Source organism: Bos mutus, chromosome 6, assembly GCF_027580195.1.
Source record: "Bos mutus isolate GX-2022 chromosome 6, NWIPB_WYAK_1.1, whole genome shotgun sequence".
In the NCBI taxonomy this organism is placed as follows: Eukaryota; Metazoa; Chordata; class Mammalia; order Artiodactyla; family Bovidae; genus Bos; species Bos mutus.
In genome coordinates this window covers 63,228,260-63,246,051 of record NC_091622.1, presented here as the reverse complement: position 1 = coordinate 63,246,051, position 17,792 = coordinate 63,228,260, and the positions used below count along the sequence as shown (strand labels likewise).

The 17,792-nt window shown below is 36.7% G+C and overlaps 1 protein-coding gene across 1 annotated transcript in view; it reads left to right on the top strand.

The window, feature by feature from the left end:
• The first annotated feature begins 171 nt into the window (after positions 1-171).
• YIPF7 (Yip1 domain family member 7) overlaps positions 172-17,792 on the top strand; it is a 33,616-nt gene continuing 15,995 nt past the window's right edge. The window contains exons 1-3 of the mRNA XM_070372342.1: positions 172-293; positions 3,878-3,994; positions 11,312-11,473. Coding sequence (XP_070228443.1) covers positions 3,879-3,994; positions 11,312-11,473 — 278 coding nt within the window. The 5' untranslated portion in view covers positions 172-293; position 3,878. The remainder of the gene's footprint in view (positions 294-3,877; positions 3,995-11,311; positions 11,474-17,792) is intronic.

Genomic DNA, 17,792 nt, shown 5'->3' with positions numbered 1-17,792 from the left:
TTAGTCACACAAGGAAGCTGAATCTACCATTTACTTTATCAAATTGTCTCTACACCATTCACTGTGTTTGTACACTGTAACAAGTGTTATAAAATACTGTGTTTGGCTTTTGGCAGGTTTTTTTTTTTTTTTTTTTTTTTTTGGCTGTAGCATCTGTTCAGAGTGTCAGAGTACAAATTTAGAAGCTTATATATAGACTCAGCAGGTCATCTTTTCATGAGCTGATTTGTTAAAAATTTCTCAAGTAAAGCTACTATTTGTTGGAGGATCTTTCAACATAAAATAATATAAAGGTATGTGTCTGATCCTTCTAAAGAATTGGCACTTAAACAAAATACAAATCTAGGTTATATGAGGACTGCAAAACCAATAATCATATTAACATAAAGCTTTGCATGTTCTGAAAACATAGTGTGCTTTCAGTAAAATTATTGCCTATGCTTTATAATAACATATTTTCATTGACTGAAAAAGTTATGCTCTTAAATTCTAAATTTTTTAAATTGCAAGTTATTAAAAGATTTTACATTCTCCTAGTCCTGATTTTAGTTTACATAATTTATAGCTACTTTTATACATATTACTAATGAAAAATCTTGATTTATTATATCAAATGTATGAGTCTAATTTTAGAGTAGCTTTTTGCATTTTTACTGAGCTGAAAAGTGATATATTTGACAATTGTTACTTGAATATTTCTGATTAATGAGGCCCTTAGAGCTCAAGCTGTTTATGCAATTTCATTTGAAATGTATTATAAGTAGTATACCATAGATTATTATACGAACTACTCCTAGTGATTTTCAAGTTCTTCTTTTGAAATAGAAAGCTTTTCAAAGGAAAATAAGGGTTAAAATGTTGAGTTGAAAAGATTTTTTACTCCATTTCTCTAATTTTCATACAAAGAGACACTATTACCCACTTTGCTATTACTTTCTTCCCCAACTTTTTCTCCTGTCAAGTCTTTGTTTTTCCCTCTGGTATTCTAGCCCTTAGGTCTCAATCAAGACTATATGCACTGCTCTTCATTCCCAGTAGTGAGTAGAAACTATGCAGAGAGTGTATGGAAACAGGCTCTTTTCCTATAGCCAAATCAAGCCTTTCTTCCTCTGACTCAGCAGAAGCCCTGGTGCAGCAGACAGGGCAAGAGAAAAGGAAAATGTTCCAAACACCATTTAAGAATTAGAAAGTAGAACTGGAAAATTAGTTTTGAGGGTTTTATCTTTGTTTTGGGGAGTAGAGAGGCTATTAGCACACTTTAAAGCTCTATGAATAAATCAAGCCTATATATTATTATCAGCCATTTACTTCCTGGCTTTGCAAAGAGTACAGATAGATGATGCACATACATACACACACACACACACACACACACACGCTATTCAGTTCAGTTCAGTTCAGTTCAGTTGCTCAGTTGTGTCTGACTCTTTGCGACCCCATGAATCACAGCACGCCAGGCCTCCCTGTCTATTACCAACTCCCGGAGTTCACTCAGACTCACGTCCATCGAGTCAGCAATTCCATCCAGCCATCTCATCCTCTGTTGTCCCCTTCTCCTCTTGCCCCCAGTCCCTCCCAGCATCAGAGTCATTTCCAATGAGTCAACTCTTTGCATGAGGTGGCCAAAGTATTGGAGTTTCAGCTTCAGCATCAGCCCTTCCAATGAACACCCAGGACTGATCTCCTTTAGGATGGACTGGTTGGATGTCCTTGCAGTCCAAGGGACTCTCAAGAGTCTTCTCCAACACCACAGTTCAAAAGCATCAATTCTTTGGTGCTCAGCTTTCTTCACAGTCCAACTCTCAGTGCAAAAGTAATTGCAGTTTTGCACTGTTGAACTTTGCTGTTTGATATTGGAATACATTCTTAAGTGTGATTATGTTATACATTACTTTAACGTGCATTTATTGCTTTATGTTTTTTTGCTAATGACATTACTTTCTGTGTATTTTATATATATACAAATTGGGCTACAAAGTTTTGCCTCATCCTCTATATTCACTTGATCTCTTGCCAACCGACTACCACTTCTTCAAGTATTTCAGCAACTTTGCATGGAAAACTGGACAAGGAAATGGCAACCCACTCCAGTATTCTTGCCTGGAGAATCCCAGGGACAGAGGAGCCTGGTGGGCCGATGTCTATGGGGTTGCACAGAGTCGGACATGACTGAAGAGGCTTAACAGCAGCAGAAGCAGCGTGGAAAATACTTCCACAACTAACAAGGGGCAGAAAATGCTTTCCAAGAGTTCATTGAAACCAGAAGCACAGATTTTTACACTACAAGAATAAACCAACTTATTTCTTATTGCAAAAATGTGTTGATTATAATGGTTCCTATTTTAATTAATAAAGATATGTTTGAGCCTAGTTATAATGATTTCAAATTCAAAGTCTGAAACTGCAATTACATTTCTCCCAACCTGAAGTGAAGTATAAGTAGCTCAGTTGTGTCGCACTCTGCTACCCCATGGATAGTCCATGGAATTCTCTAGGCCAGAATACTGGAGTGGATAGCCATTCCCTTCTCCAGGGGATCTTCCCAACCAGGGATTGAACTGAGGTCTCCCACATTGCAGGCAAATTCTTGACCAGCTTAGCCACCAGGGAAGCCCTTGCCCCAACCTAAGTATGTATAATGTGTGTATATATATATATATATGTATGTGTATATATCTATGTGTATATATACATATATACACACATACATATATATATGATACATATTTTCTTGTGCTCAAAAATCACTGCAGATAGTGACTGCTGCCATGAAATTAAAAGGTGCTTGCTACTTAGAAAGAAAGTTATGACAAGCCTAGACAGCATATGAAAAAGCAGAGACATTACTTTGCCGATAAAGGTCTGTATAGTCAAAGCTATGGCTTGTCCCATAGTCATGTATGGATGTGAGAGTTGGACTATAAAGAAGGCTCAGTGCCCAAGAACTGATGCCTGTTGGAGGAGACTCTTGAGAGTCCCTTGGACTGCAAGAGAATCAAACCAGTCAATCCTAAAGTAAATCAGTCCTGAATATTCATTGAAAGAGCTGATGCTGAAGCTCCAATACTCTGGCCACCTGATGTGAAGAGCCTATTCATTAGAAAAGACCCTAATTCTGGGAAATATTGAAGGCAGGAGAAGGAGATGACAGAGTACAATATAGTTTGATGGCATCACCAACTCAGTGGACATGAGTTTGAGCAAGCTCTGGGAGATGATGAAGGACAGGGAGGCCTGGAGTGCTGCAGTCCATGAGGTCACAAAGAGTCGGACATGGCTGAGGGACTGAAAAACAACAAATATATATATGTGTGTGTGTGTATATATATATATATATATGGATATGTATGTGTATAGCTATCTATATATGTGTTTTTAAAGTGAGGAAATAACATTATTTAAGGGAAAATCTTCAAGATATATACCAACTTTTAAACTTTTTCTCTTAAACTGCTGAGAACAAGGTATTAGGTGAAGATTTTTTTTTTTCTCAGATAATTAAAATCAATTTTGGAGAAGGAAATGGCAACCCTCTCCAGTACTCTTGCCTGCAGAATCCCATGGACAGAGATGACTGGTGGGCTATGGTCCATAGGTTCACAAAGAGTCAAAAACAACTGAAGTGACTTTGCACACACACAGGCAAAGTCAATTTAGTTACAGTCCTGCTTAGTGAAAACTTCAGAAAAGTTAATTGAAGGTATACAGGTTTTGTAAATGGCTTTCTAACATACATTTCCATACCCTTCCCCCATTCAGAGAATATCTTGTTTTCTAATAGGAATCCAGCCATAATCATATTGTCTATTAATCCTGTAAATACCTCAAAAGAAAATTTATTGATTCCTAATCTCCATTTTTCACTCATATTTTTCAGGATGTCAAACTTGGGACAATTTGACTCTGACTTTTACCAATCTAATTACACCATTGATAATCAGGAGCAGACTTGTAATGATTCTAATGCCTGTGGAAATCTTTATGGATCTAGAAAGTAAGTACTTGACATGGAGAAAATATGTTCTCATTTTTAAAAGTCATAATATTTTGACATGGGGTTTCAGGTAGGGTGGTTTCCTTGGGGGAAGATAAACCTCTCCCCATTATTTCTCAGTAAAATGTCCAAGAAGAAATGTCAGGAAAGGGCAGGGAAATGCATTCAGTTCTCCATGAATGCCTTTATTGCTGCAGGCCCATTTATAGGTGAAGGGCTTGTCTCCTCTTTTCAAAATATCACTTAACAGGGAGTGTGAATACAGGCCCTGGGCAAACAAAACATTTTCTTTTTACCTGATATTTTCCAGGACACCCTTCAAGAAACAGCTTTTATTCAATTTAATAAGTATTTATTTAGTGCCTGCTTGTGTGTCAGGAATTAAGGAAGGTGCTACAAACCCAAAGATAAAGAAAAAATCCATAATCTTTTCCCTCACAATATTTAAAAATTTATGTTGAAGGGTACAATTAAATATGCTATTATAATGCAATGTGGCAATTCCTAAATGAAATCTAGATATACGTAATTCAGGATGTGTTAGCTATTTAAGTTGATAGTTCAATGTGAGTTGAAAATTAAAGATGATTAAGAATTTAGTATTTATCCTTTACTAATGCCCCAAATAAGGCAGGTAGGATTAGAAGAATTTGGTTTAAGTTCTGTCTCTAGCATTCATTTTTTGTTGCATTAAGAAAGACAACTTCCCTGACTGTCTTAAACTGAGAAATAAGGATATTAATAATGAGTTAATAATAAGTTAATTCTCTACCTCATGAGAATTATCTGAAAAGCAATTTTGATAATGTGTAGGAAAGTGTTGCTGCTAAGTCGCTTCAGTCGTGTCCGACTCTGTGCGACCCCATAGACGGCAGCCCACCAAGCGCCCCTGTCCCTGGGATTCTCCAGGCAAGAACACTGGAGTGGGTTGCCATTTCCTTCTCCAATGCATGAAAGTGAAAAGTGGAAGTGAAGTCGCTCAGTCATGCTCGAGTCTTAGTGACTGCATGCACTGGAAAGTGTATGTGAAGGTAAAACCATTATAGAAATGTTATTTTTTCATATAACTATAGTTTGTAGAGGCAATGGACACTTTGTTGCCAAGTCACTTAGACATTGTATTTGGTTATACAGTTGCTTCTTTAAATATTCTTCTTTAAATAAACTTCTAACCCATAGTTATATGGGTCTAGATTAGTGAAAGGTAAGAAGGAATACAGAGAAATTAGAGAACTTTTCCAAGGTCATATAGCCAGTAAAAAATGAGGTTAGCCTACTAGCCCTAGGGTACAGGATTAGACCCAGAACTAAGGTAGTCATATAATTTATTGTAAAATCAAGACATTTTGAAAGTAAAATCTGTGTTATTGGTAACAATGTTGATACAATAAGAATAAACTGGATCATCTTAGGAAAACCGGGATGTGTGTTTTTTATGCCATTCCAACAAGTTTAGGGCAAAAAACTTCATAGCAAACATTTCAAATGTATTAATTCTTGAAGTGTATTTTTCACACACAGATAAGTACCTTGAAAACTTAAGAATAAAGAGAAAAAATAAAACAATAAATATAACTGGCAGTGGTGACTCTTCTGTTCCAACTACACCCTGGACAATCTTGACATTGTTTTCATGGGCTGATGACTCCTACAGACACAGGCAGATACGTGCTGTTTTCACAAGCTGTGTCCTAAGGGCTGATGCTGAACTGCTGCTGTAAAGCGATAGGGAAAACCATTGGTCCATAAGGTTTTTTTAAAATGGTTATTAAAGTTAAATATTTGGAATTTTAACTCTTTTATGCCCCTAGTCTGTGTTGTCTAGCGTTAGTCAAGCTGCCATAAGAATTTCTTAGAATGAAAAAAATCCATATATCTATCTATGAAAGTGAAAGTGTTAGTCGCTCTGTCACGTCCCACTCTTTGCGACGCTATGGATGTTAGCCCGCCAGGCTCCTCTGTCCATGGGATTTTTCAGGCAAGAATACTGGAGTGGGTTGCCATGTCCTCCTCCAGGGGATCTTCCTGACCTAGGGATCAAACCCAGGTCTCCTGCATTGAGGCAGATCCTTTACAGTTCGAGCCATCATATCTGAATATTACCAGGCAAATTAAATATATTTAAAATATTTATAAGAAAAATAAGGGAGAAGGAATAGGCTGTCTAGAATTGGCTCATTGCAGAATTCAACAACAGGAAAAGAACTTTATTTCTTTTATGATTTACAATTTGCAATCAGGAAAAAACAGAAAAGTATGTGATGGCATGCGAAGTAGTTTGAGCATGAAGGTATTACAAGAGGGTAGCTCAAAATATATAATCCACACGAGAGCTATCTAACAGAATTTTTCAGCTCTGTGCTCCTGTTTTATTGAAAGAATCCAGTCACCTGCTGTTTCTTTTCTCTTGTCTCCAGATGGAATAAGCACCTGGGTAGGGTCTGCAATCTACGTTTTCAGACTAAACAAAGCTAAAATGTCTGATAAAATAGAGACAAAGCTCTCTCCTTAACCAGGGACTCAAACTAGAGCCTTCTCTTCTACTCTACCCCACCCTGTTTTTTTTTTCCATTTGATTGCCCATATCAACAGAAGTTGAGGTAACAAGAAGATGAAAATTAATATAACCAAGTGAGGACAAGTTATGATTACATTATCAAGTTGATGCCTGCTTATGCTTATGCCTACTTATGCTTTAAATGCTTAGCCTACTTCAGTTGCTTAGCATTTAAATCCAAGTTCTGATTTGAATTGTGGCAACCCTAAATTCCAACCCATGCTTCAAGTCTCAGGAATTAGAAAAGGGTGTATTAACTGTGGTACTTTTATGAGGTACATAAAACATGGAGTCAGGTCAGTGACTTACTGGTTTGCATCAAATGACTTGATATTTGATCTTTTATTCATACAGTGAATAGTTCAATTAAAATATATCCCAAATCAGAACAAGATGCTGACCATACTGGCTAAAGACATAGGAATCCAGTAGCAGGTTATAATCAATATGTCTATTTTTCTCATTCTGCCCCCTGCCCCATCCTCTCCTCCCCAATATGAAATTACATCCAAAAAACAACTTATTCTGCTCAATAAATGGCATTGTGATCTGAAGCTGGTTGAATGTGTTTATTATGAATAAATATATTTGTATAAAGTTTTCTTAGTTTAATGTGGAGGTTTCTCATTAAAGAGCTTAACTGTCCAGTCATTCAGATAGGCATTATTTTCAATGCTTGTAGCCAATTATCTAGGCTGTATTTTCTCACTGTAGTTTTCCAGTTTTTGAAATGAGAAATATCTTCCAATTATTTAGAGTAATAAACTGTGGTTTCTGCAGAAAGGTGACACCTGGAAAACTCCCTTTAAAAGTTTCAGGAGGCCTTCAGCAAATACATACTGAATCAGCTTTTCTGAATCCCTAGAGATCTCTGTCAATGCCACATAGCTATGTGTACCTGCTGACTGAGCCAGAATCTGGGCATGTTAAACAAGCCAAACCCCCTGGCTACCATATCCTAAAACACACTGCCATCAAACTCACCCTGTATAATCAAGGATACTTAGAATGTCTGTTTACTGGCTTACCTGGAGACTTATATAGATAAAATGGGACACTGGGAGTCAGTGCACCACCCCCATTCCCCTGGGATCAGACTGACAAAGAAAAGTAGCATCAATCGACCATCATGATAGAAGTCCATATAGTTTTGGACTTCCATCTAATAAAATATGTAGCTAGTGATCATCTGATGGGACACAGAAGCCTGACTGCAAGAAACATAATTCTGCAACCACAGAAATTATAATTGAGTCACCTAACAGTGATCTTCTATCTTCCATGTTTACACTGGGAGGTGAATGTTAAGTCCTATTGCTACAGAAACAGGTAAAAACATTTTCCCCATGGAGGCCATGCCATATCTCAACACAATATCATCTAAGTAAAGACAAGTCTCTTCAGGCTGGTTGGAATTGTATAACCCCAGCTATAGGTGGTGAAAAGGGGAATACTGAAGAATTCGTGAGTACTCAGAGAGTTTGTATATGGACCAGGTATGGCCATTGCTTCATGGGTTGTGGATAGAAATCCTGGCATGTGTATAGTGGAGATTTCTCCTGGTAGGAAAACACAGGTTGGGTGGTATATTGTGAAAGTCAGTGTGGGTGTTCCAGGGGAACCGAAGTGGGAAAAAGCTAGAGATGATCAGCACAGAAGGAATACAAGCTCTTGGACTCTGATTAATGTTGTTTTCTATGAGGAAGTGGCAGACTGGAAAACAACTACTTAAAAATACAGAAGATGCTGTTCCAGGGAGTGAGGAAGGTGTCTAGAATGCTTCAGAGTCAGTCTCAGGAAGAGGACATACGGACACTTAGCTAATGTTTATTGATTGCTTCTTATGTGCCCAGCACTAATCTAAGTGCTTTGTTTATTTCAGATAATTTAATTCATAATAACCTTATTAGTTTGGAGAAGGAAATGGCAACCTACTCCAGTGCTGTTGCCTGGAGAATCCCAAGGACAGGGGATCCTTGTGGGCTGCCGTCTATGGGGTCACAAAGAGTCGGACACGACTGAAGCGACTTAGCAGCAGCAGCAGCAGCAACCTTATTAGTTCTATTATTGTCCTCATGTTACAGATGAATAAACAGAGGCATAGGAAGTGAAACTGTTTGCCTAAGAGTATAAAATTGGGATTTGAATGCAGACATTTGGACTCTAGAAGTCCTGTTTGCTAACCACTCTACTTGGTTCAGAGTACATCCCACTATGGGAATATCATTCAGATCAGATCAGATCAGATCAGTCGCTCAGTCTTGTCCGACTCTTTGCGACCCCATGAATCACAGGACGCCAGGCCTCCCTGTCCATCACCAACTCCCGGAGTTCACCCAGACTCACGTCCATTGTGTCAGTGATGCCATCCAGCCATCTCATCCTCTGTCGTCCCCTTCTCCTCTTGCCCCCCAATCCCTCCCAGCATCAGAGTCTTTTCCAATGAGTCAACTCTTCGCATGAGGTGGCCAAAGTACTGGAGTTTCAGCTTTAGCATCATTCCTTCCAAAGAAATCCTAGGGCTGATCTCCTTCAGAATGGACTGGTTGGATCGATCTCCTTGCAGTCCAAGGGATTCTCAAGAGTCTTCTCCAACACCACAGTTCAAAAATATCAATTCTTCAGCACTCAGCTTTCTTCACAGTCCAACTCTCACATCCATACATGACCACAGGAAAAACCATAGCCTTGACTAGACAGACCTTTGTTGGCAAAGTAATGTCTCTGCTTTTGAATATGCTATCTAAGTAGGTCATAACTTTCCTTCCAAGGAGTAAGTGTCTTTTAATTTCATGGCTGCAGTCACCATCTGCAGTGATTTTGGAGCCCAGAAAAATAAAGTCTGACACTGTTTCCACTGTTTCCCCATCTATTTCCCATGAAGTGACGGGACCAGATGCCATGATCTTCATTTTCTGAATGTTGAGCTTTAAGCCAACTTTTTCACTCTCCACTTTCACTTTCATCAAGAGGCTTTTGAGTGCCTCTTCACTATCTGCCAGAAGGGTGGTGTCATCTGCATATCTGAGGTTATTGATATTTCTCCTGGCAATCTTGATTCCAGCTTGTGTTTCTTCCAGTCCAGTGTTTCTCATGATGTACTCTGCATATAAGTTAAATAAACAAGGTGACAATATACAGCCTTGACATACTCCTTTTCCTATTTGGAACCAGTCTGTTGTTCCATGTCGGGTTCTAATTGTTGCTTCCTGACCTGCATACAAATTTCTCAAGAGACAGATCAGGTGGTCTGGTATTCCTATCTTTCAGAATTTTCCACAATTTATTGTGATCCACACAGTCAAAGGCTTTGGCATAGTCAATAAGGCAGAAATAGATGTTTTTCTGGAACTCTCTTGCTTTTTCCATGATCCAGCAGATGTTGGCAATTTGATCTCTGGTTCCTCTGCCTTTTCTAAAACCAGCTTGAACATCAGGAAGTTCACGGTTCACATATTGCTGAAAGCCTGGCTTGGAGAATTTTGAGCATTATTTTGCTAGCGTGTGAGATGAATATCATTACAGGCAGAAATATAATACATAGAGTCAGAAAGTAAAAGAAGGGAAATGTGATCAAAATTTTGCCAGTTGTTCTAAGGGAACTTTTTGCAGTCACTTCACAGTTGTTCGAAATAATTTTTAGAAGAGATGCCTGCTAACAAAGCTAATGTTTAAATCCCACTTGCCAGAGTCCAGTGTTTATTTTGGTCTAATTCAGTAATTTGGAATAATGTGTTGGGTTTTAAATCATTAAAATTTTAGTATTTACCTTCCCAAAGGGCTAACTAAGATGCTCTGTAATCAAGGACCATTCTTTATGTTTCTTTCCTTTCCTTTAGTTAAAAACTGTTTGAAATGACCAGATAACATTGTAGACTAGCCCCCATATCTTCCTCCCATTCTCTAACTTTAAGAATTTATTTACTAAGATTGTTTTTCTCGCATAAATGGTAAAAATTTTTTAAAAAAAGCACAATCAAGTAAATGTTGAAACATTATGTTTTGACAAAACTAAATCACATATTTCAAAAGAGGAACAGTGAAGCCAGCTATGAAAGACTTTTAGTCAGGGACTCAAAGATAATTTGATTGGAAATAACTGTCTGGGAAGGGCCAGAGCTTTTCTATGTCTGGGGGTCTATTTCTGTTTTGTAAATAAGTTCATTTGTTAGATTCCACATATAAGCAATATTATGTGATATTTGTCTTTGTCTGGTTTGCTTCACTTAGTATGACTGTGATTTTTTAATTGCTCTTTGCCCAGATTTATAGGGAATGTCCTATTTGGTGATATCCCTGAAAATCAGTGGAAAAGCAGCATCATGTAGGGAGAAGGGCACTGCTCGGACAGACAGCTTCAGTTCACTGTCCAGCACTTGAATGTTATTGTGTGTTGCCAGACAAGTCATTCAGTCTCCATGAATCTGTATTTCTTTTTCTGTAAGATGAGATTAAAACTACAGTTTTTACTTTGCAGAGTATTAATTAGGTGAGAAAATGTGAAGTGTCCAACACATTGCAAATAATCAGTGCATGTTAGTCAGTATGGATTGTTTTTCTAGAGAGTTTTCTCACAACTAGTTACTTTTCATTTTTTGGTTTGTTTGTTTAGGTTAAACTTCAAGCAAGTTAATTTTTTCATGGATGAATAGTCATAAAAACCAGGAGAAATTATAAAAGGAAAATTATAGTTTCCTTCCCCGCTTTATCATGATATCCCTTTCTTAGATGTATCAGTATCAATATTTTCCTTTTTCTAGACAACAAGCCAGTGAACAGCCTCAGCCTGCCTTTGTCCCAGCAGAGATGCTCGCATCATCAGGTTACTCAGGACAGTTTTTTCAGCCAGCATCCAACCAGGATTATTATTCACCATCTTCTTACATTGACAGCTTTGAAGAAGAGCCTCCTTTACTAGAAGATAAGTTAAGGAAGTGCTATTAATGTGTGTACAGCTTGAATAGTAATAGCAATCATCAGCACTTAATGCATACTATCAGCATGCTGCATATAGCGTTTTATATGATTGTTCCACATATAAACGAGAGTCTGCCAGACAGATACATTTAAACCAATGGGAGTTCGTCTCCTGTTTGTGTGGGGAAAATCTGAAGTAGATAGGTGCTAACACTATGTTGGTCTTGCAGTTTTTAAATGTTTCTTCACTGTTTCTTACATGTGGACTCCCTGGCCATCTCTAGACAACAGTGAGCATCTTCAGGCAAAGTAATTATATCAAAGTAACCACTCTTCCCACCTAGTTAATGAAGCTACTTTATAGCAGCATGTTTTACTATTTTCTGCTATGCTTGCCTGGGGGCAACAGGGGTAGTTTCTCAATATACTTTTTTTTGTTATCATGGAGAAGCGAGTTTTTTTTTGTTTTTTCCTCCTTCCTGGCTCATGTGAGCCCCCTCATCTCATCTAGGTATGACTAAGTAAGGAGGAATATGACTCCAGTAAGTAGCACTGCTGGTGGCAAGGAAACCTGGGGACCCTTGCAGATGGACGTTTCCTCCAAAGATTTCAGGGATCTCCCATCCATTGGTTCTTTTTTTTTATTTAAAAAATTTTTGAGATTCAGCCAATTTATGTCTGCTACTTTTGTTCCTATGGCATGTCAACATGATGCTGCTGCTGCTACTGCTGCTAAGTCACTTCAGTCGTGTCCAACTCTCTGCGACCCCATAGACAGCAGCCCACTAGGCTCCTCTGTCCCTGGGATTCTCCAGGCAAGAATACTGGAGTGGGTTGCCATTTCCTTCTCCACAGTATGATGCTACAAAACTAAAATTCAAGGAGGTTTTAAATTTGGGAGCCAAGGAGAAATATTCACAGGCTAACTGCTCTCTTTTCTATGTTGTCCAATGAAAACAGATAGGTTAACGTTCCCAGTATTTTACATTAAAAGATCATTGTTTGGACACAGCCAGCTACCTGATATTAAAACATTCTTCTCTGTTTGCCTTCAAAATTAAGAAGAGGATAAAGATGTAAACTATTCAGAAAAGTACATATAGAATTATATAATCAATTTGTTGGAACTTCAGAGGCCAGTTAAATTTTTGCATCTTTTATGCTTAACCATGCATTCTAAGTTGCCTCTACCTCTGATACCTAACCCCTGAAAGTTATAAGCTATTTTCATTAGGCATTTGCCATGACCCTGCCAACATCTCTACTTAAAAATAAAAAAAAAAACTTATCAATTGTCTAATTATAAAAGTAATCTATATTCAAAAATAGAAATTTGGAAAATATAGAAACATATGAATAAAAATATAAAGTCCTGAAAATTTTGTTTCTGAGACATGACTATCATTAATGATTTGATAATATTTATTCCAGCCTTTATTCTATTTTCTATGAATATATATATATATACATACACACTTAAAAATGAAATACTGCCTCTCTTTGAATATATATATTTGTAAATACTTAAAAATTGGATCATACTATGGATATGAAGTTTTGGGTTTTTTTAAAGTTACCTTATATCATAAGCATTTTTATTTTTGCATTCTTTAAAGTCATTAAATATTGTTTGAAAACATGATCTATTATATACAAGTGTATGCATGGTCAGTCACTAAGTCATGTCCAACTCATTGTGACCCCATAGACTATAGCCTGCCACACTCCTATGTCCATGGGATTATCCAGGCAAGAATAGTAGAATGGGTTGTCATTTCCTTCTCCAGGGGATCTTCCTGACTGAGGAATCAAACCCATATCTCCTGCACTGGCAGGCAGATTCCTTACCACTGAGCCACCTGGGAAGCCCATTATATACAAATATCATAATTTAAATCTAGCTCAGCAGTAAAAAAATCCATCTGCAATGCAGGAGACATAGGTACGATCCCTGAGTCAGGAAGATTCCCTGGAGAAGGAAATGGTAGCCTGCTCCAGTTTTCTTGCCTGGAAAATCCCATGGACAGAGGAGACTAGTCTGTGGGGTCGCAAGAGTTGTACACAGTTTAGTGACTAAACCACCATCATAATTTAAATCTTAAACGTTATTCCTTTATAATAGATAATGCTTTGGTGAACATCACATTAGATAACTTTGACCTGTACAGAATCTGTCCTCAGGATCGATCTATAACGTTGGGATTGCTGGTTAAAGGCATTTACACTGTCAGACTCATCTGGAAAAATGATAAGCCAATATACCTACACAGTAGACTAGTAAATGTCTTTGTTAATTTGATAGGCAAAAAAGGCAAAAAAATAATACTTTTTATTTCTTGGTTACTAGAGAAGTTAGACTTTATTTTCATGTTGTTGACTTTTACGTCTTTCTGCTTTTAAAATCTTAAGACTTTTCCTTTCTTTTTTTATTTCTAGACATATTAAACAGTAAAGATATTTATTATTGTCTGGAATATATATTTCATGCTTTTTTCATAGATTGTGTTTGCCATCTAATTTATTTATGGGATATTAGAGCATATAGACATTTTAATATTTATGTTTTCAACCCCACAATATTTTTCTTGATAACTTTTTTCCAATTGTTCTTTGTTTAGACTATATTTCTCCAGCTCTAACTAAAGCCAGAAAGATATATATCTTATAGATTCTTATAGATTCTCAAATTTTTAAATTATCTTTTTGTTCTGGACTTAAATTTTTGATTCATTCAAAATTGTTTTAAGTTAGTATATGAAGTAGAATTTAACTTTTTATGGTTAATCAATTTTTCTTATAATATTTATTGAATATAATATTTTCTACTTGTCTCAAATACTTCCATTCTGATATTCTAAACTATAACACATTCTTCTGTGATGTCTTCTCAAATTTCAAATAGGAAATATATTAGATTTTCCCTCCTCCTTATTCCAGCTCAGAGAAATTCCTATAATTTTTTTTTCTTCTTTGTGATTATACTTACTAAATATATATATTAGAAATAACAGTACCTAATATAATTTTGCATTTTGAGTCTATGAAATTTCTGGACTCTGATCCAATACGCTCTTCAGCCATGGTGACTTTGTGAAGCCTCAAGCCTTATCTGTCTAAAAGGTATAAAAAGACCATATGCAGGATTTCTAGTATAAGATGATAAATGACATTTGCTAGTTTTTATTGAGTGTACACCAAAACAACCTATAAAATTATTAAGCTATAATAATTACCCCTTGCACAAAAACATGCTATTTGAAAATATGTTTGTTTATTCCTCAGTTTGCTCGCTAAAAAGCTCGCTTTCGCTTGGTTTTCTGTAAGAATGATAACTTGTGCTATGTGATAATGTGCAATCAATGTGTTAACAAATGCATCTTGATAAATAATAGTCAATTAAAATCTGTCAGACTAAAAAAATTACTGTGACATTTGGTATTTTTATTTGTAGCATAGCCTGATGTTCATATTTGAAAGGCCAATGCCATAATTTGCATAGAAAACAAAGGTATTAATTCATTTTTACAGCATATATATTGTATACTTTACTACCACTAGATGACAGCAAAACAATAAATTCTGCATTCAAATTTCATAACAGTTTCATCTTTTTTATCTTGTAAAATAAGGTGTTATATTAGAGTATTACAATTGATAAATACATATAGTCTCATTTGCATACCATGTAATAAATTTTAAAACAAAATATTATGGAAATGTATTTTGGTTAAAAATACATAAGATATTTTTTCTTATGAAAAAATTTATTAGATCTTATGTTCATTTACTGTTTCATGACTCAATGTTGAAACATGCAAAAGTTAATTATGCCATTAAATAAGTGCCTGAAATCAGTAACAATGTCTTGTAAAACATTTTCATCTGGGTTTCTTCAAGCATAATAATTACACTTTTTGAGGAAAAAGTTATTTTGAATTAAAAGTCACTTTATTGTAGTAAAAACTGAAAGCACATTGTTAATGTAAATGTCTAAATTGAAAATAAAATTTGAAAACAACATAAGTCTCAGGTGACATCAACTTCAACTTAAGCATTTATCAATTTTTTAAATCTTCTGCTATTTTAAATATCACATTAGACAGCCTAAGCTATTTTAAATTGATGAACTGCTCATATTTTCCAAAGTATATGTTCACTAAGAAATATACAAATACACTGTAAAAGTAAAAAGGAAAGTTGAACTGTAAAATTGTTTGCTCACTATTAAATTAATTCAAATTAAATTCGTATTCTTTCTTTTCAAGTTTGGGTGGCTAGCAGTTGTCACCCTGGATGTGGAAAGAGTGAAAGATACACCTTCTATCCTAATTCAGGCCATGTCTGGCTGATATTCTGAAATTGACTAGATCCCTATTGGAGCAAGACCCCTCTATGTCATGGCAATCATTGAAATTTCGTCTGATACCCTGTGTGTAGAATGTTAGCTCTGCAAGGTGTTTAGGTGGTACATGCCACTATAGAAGAAACTGAACTATACCCTCTCTTTGACCAAAGAGGGTTACTAAATCCTGTGAAGGGAAGTTAAGTGCCAGGTACCAATGATTTGGGAATACAATCCTTCACATGGGAGAACTGAACACACTTAAAAAAAAATACAAACATTATAAGATTAGATGCACATTGACTCAATCAAAGCTATGGTTAAAAGGGTGGGTTCTTTTTCTGCTTTTCTAACCTTTTTCCGATCTCTTCCTGCTTCCCCTACCCCATGGCAACCACTTTTCTACTCTGACTCTGTAAGTTTGACTTAAAAAAAAATTTTTTTTAGACTCCACATTCAAGTGATACCATGCAGTATTTGGCTTTTTATTTCTGGCTTATTTCACTTAGAAAAAATGCCCCCAGGGTCCATTCATGTTGTCACAAATAATAGAATTTCTTTATTTTTTATGACTGAACAGTATTCCTGTGTGTGTGTGTGCACACACATGTGCACGCTTGGTTGCTCAGTTGTGTCCAACCTTTTGTGACCCAATGGACTGTAGCCCACCAGGAAGCTCTGTCCATAGGGATTCTCCAGGCTGGAATACTGGAGTGGGTTGCCATGACCTCCTCCAGGGGATCTTCCCAACCCAGGGATTGAACCCAAGTCTTACACATTGAAAGTAGATGACACCAGAGAAGCCCATGAATACTGGAGTGGGTAGCCTATCTCTTCTCCAGGGGATCTTCCCAACCCAGGAATTGAACTGGGGTCTCCTGCATTGCAGGCAGATTCTTTAACAGCTGAGCTACCAGGGAAGCCCTCCATGGTGTGTGTGTGTGTATATATATATATATACACCATAACTTTTAAATCTATTCATCCATCAATGAACACTTAGGTGGTTTTGACTGTTGTACCCAATGCTGCTATCTTCCCAGGTGGCACTAATAGTAAATAACCCATCCTTGTCTGAAGAATCTCATGGACAGAGGAGCCTGGCAGGCTATGGTACATAGGGTCATAAAGAGTTGGATACGAGTGAAGTGACTTGGCATGGACATACACAGTGCTGCTATCAAAGTGGAGGTGCAGGTATCTCTCTGATATCCTGGTTTTGTTTCCTTCATATATATTCCCAGCAATGACATAGCTGGATCATATGGTAGTTCTATTTTTTTATAATATTTGAGGAACCCCCATAGCGCTTTCCATAGTGGCTATACCAATTAACAGTCCCACCAACAGTATTGAAGGGTTGCCTTTTCTCCATATCCTCACCAATACTTACTTCTTTTTGATGTTAGCCATTCTAACAGGTGTTAAATGATTTTGTGATTTTGATTTGCTTTTTCTTGATGATTAATGGTGCTAAGCACATTTTCATGTACCTCTTGGCCATTTGGATGTCTTCTTTGGAAAAATGTCTATTCAATTCCTCTATCTATCCTTTAAATTGAACTGTTATCTATTTATTTATTTGAAAAGTATGAGTTCTTGTGTCAGATTCTCCAGCGCTGGAACCTAAATTTTCTATTACTGGCTTTGTGACTTTGGAAAACTTACTTCATCTCCCCAAACTTCAACCATCTAACACACAAAGTAGAAATAAACTAACAGTGCTTGCCTCCATGCGTGTCAGAAAGACCAACACATGTAAATCTTCCAGGGCTTACAGCAAAATTCAGTAAAAACATTCAGCTAAAAGATTTCCACTCTTTCCAACTGAAACGTATGTACTTTATAGTAGTTTAGCTTCAGTTTTTCCTAACCCCCACCTCACTCTTATTCAAATTTAAGATGATAGCAGGAGGGAAATCAGCTTAATTACTGGTTCCTAACTAGTGAAATTACATTCTTCTTCCTTATAAATGTTTTTT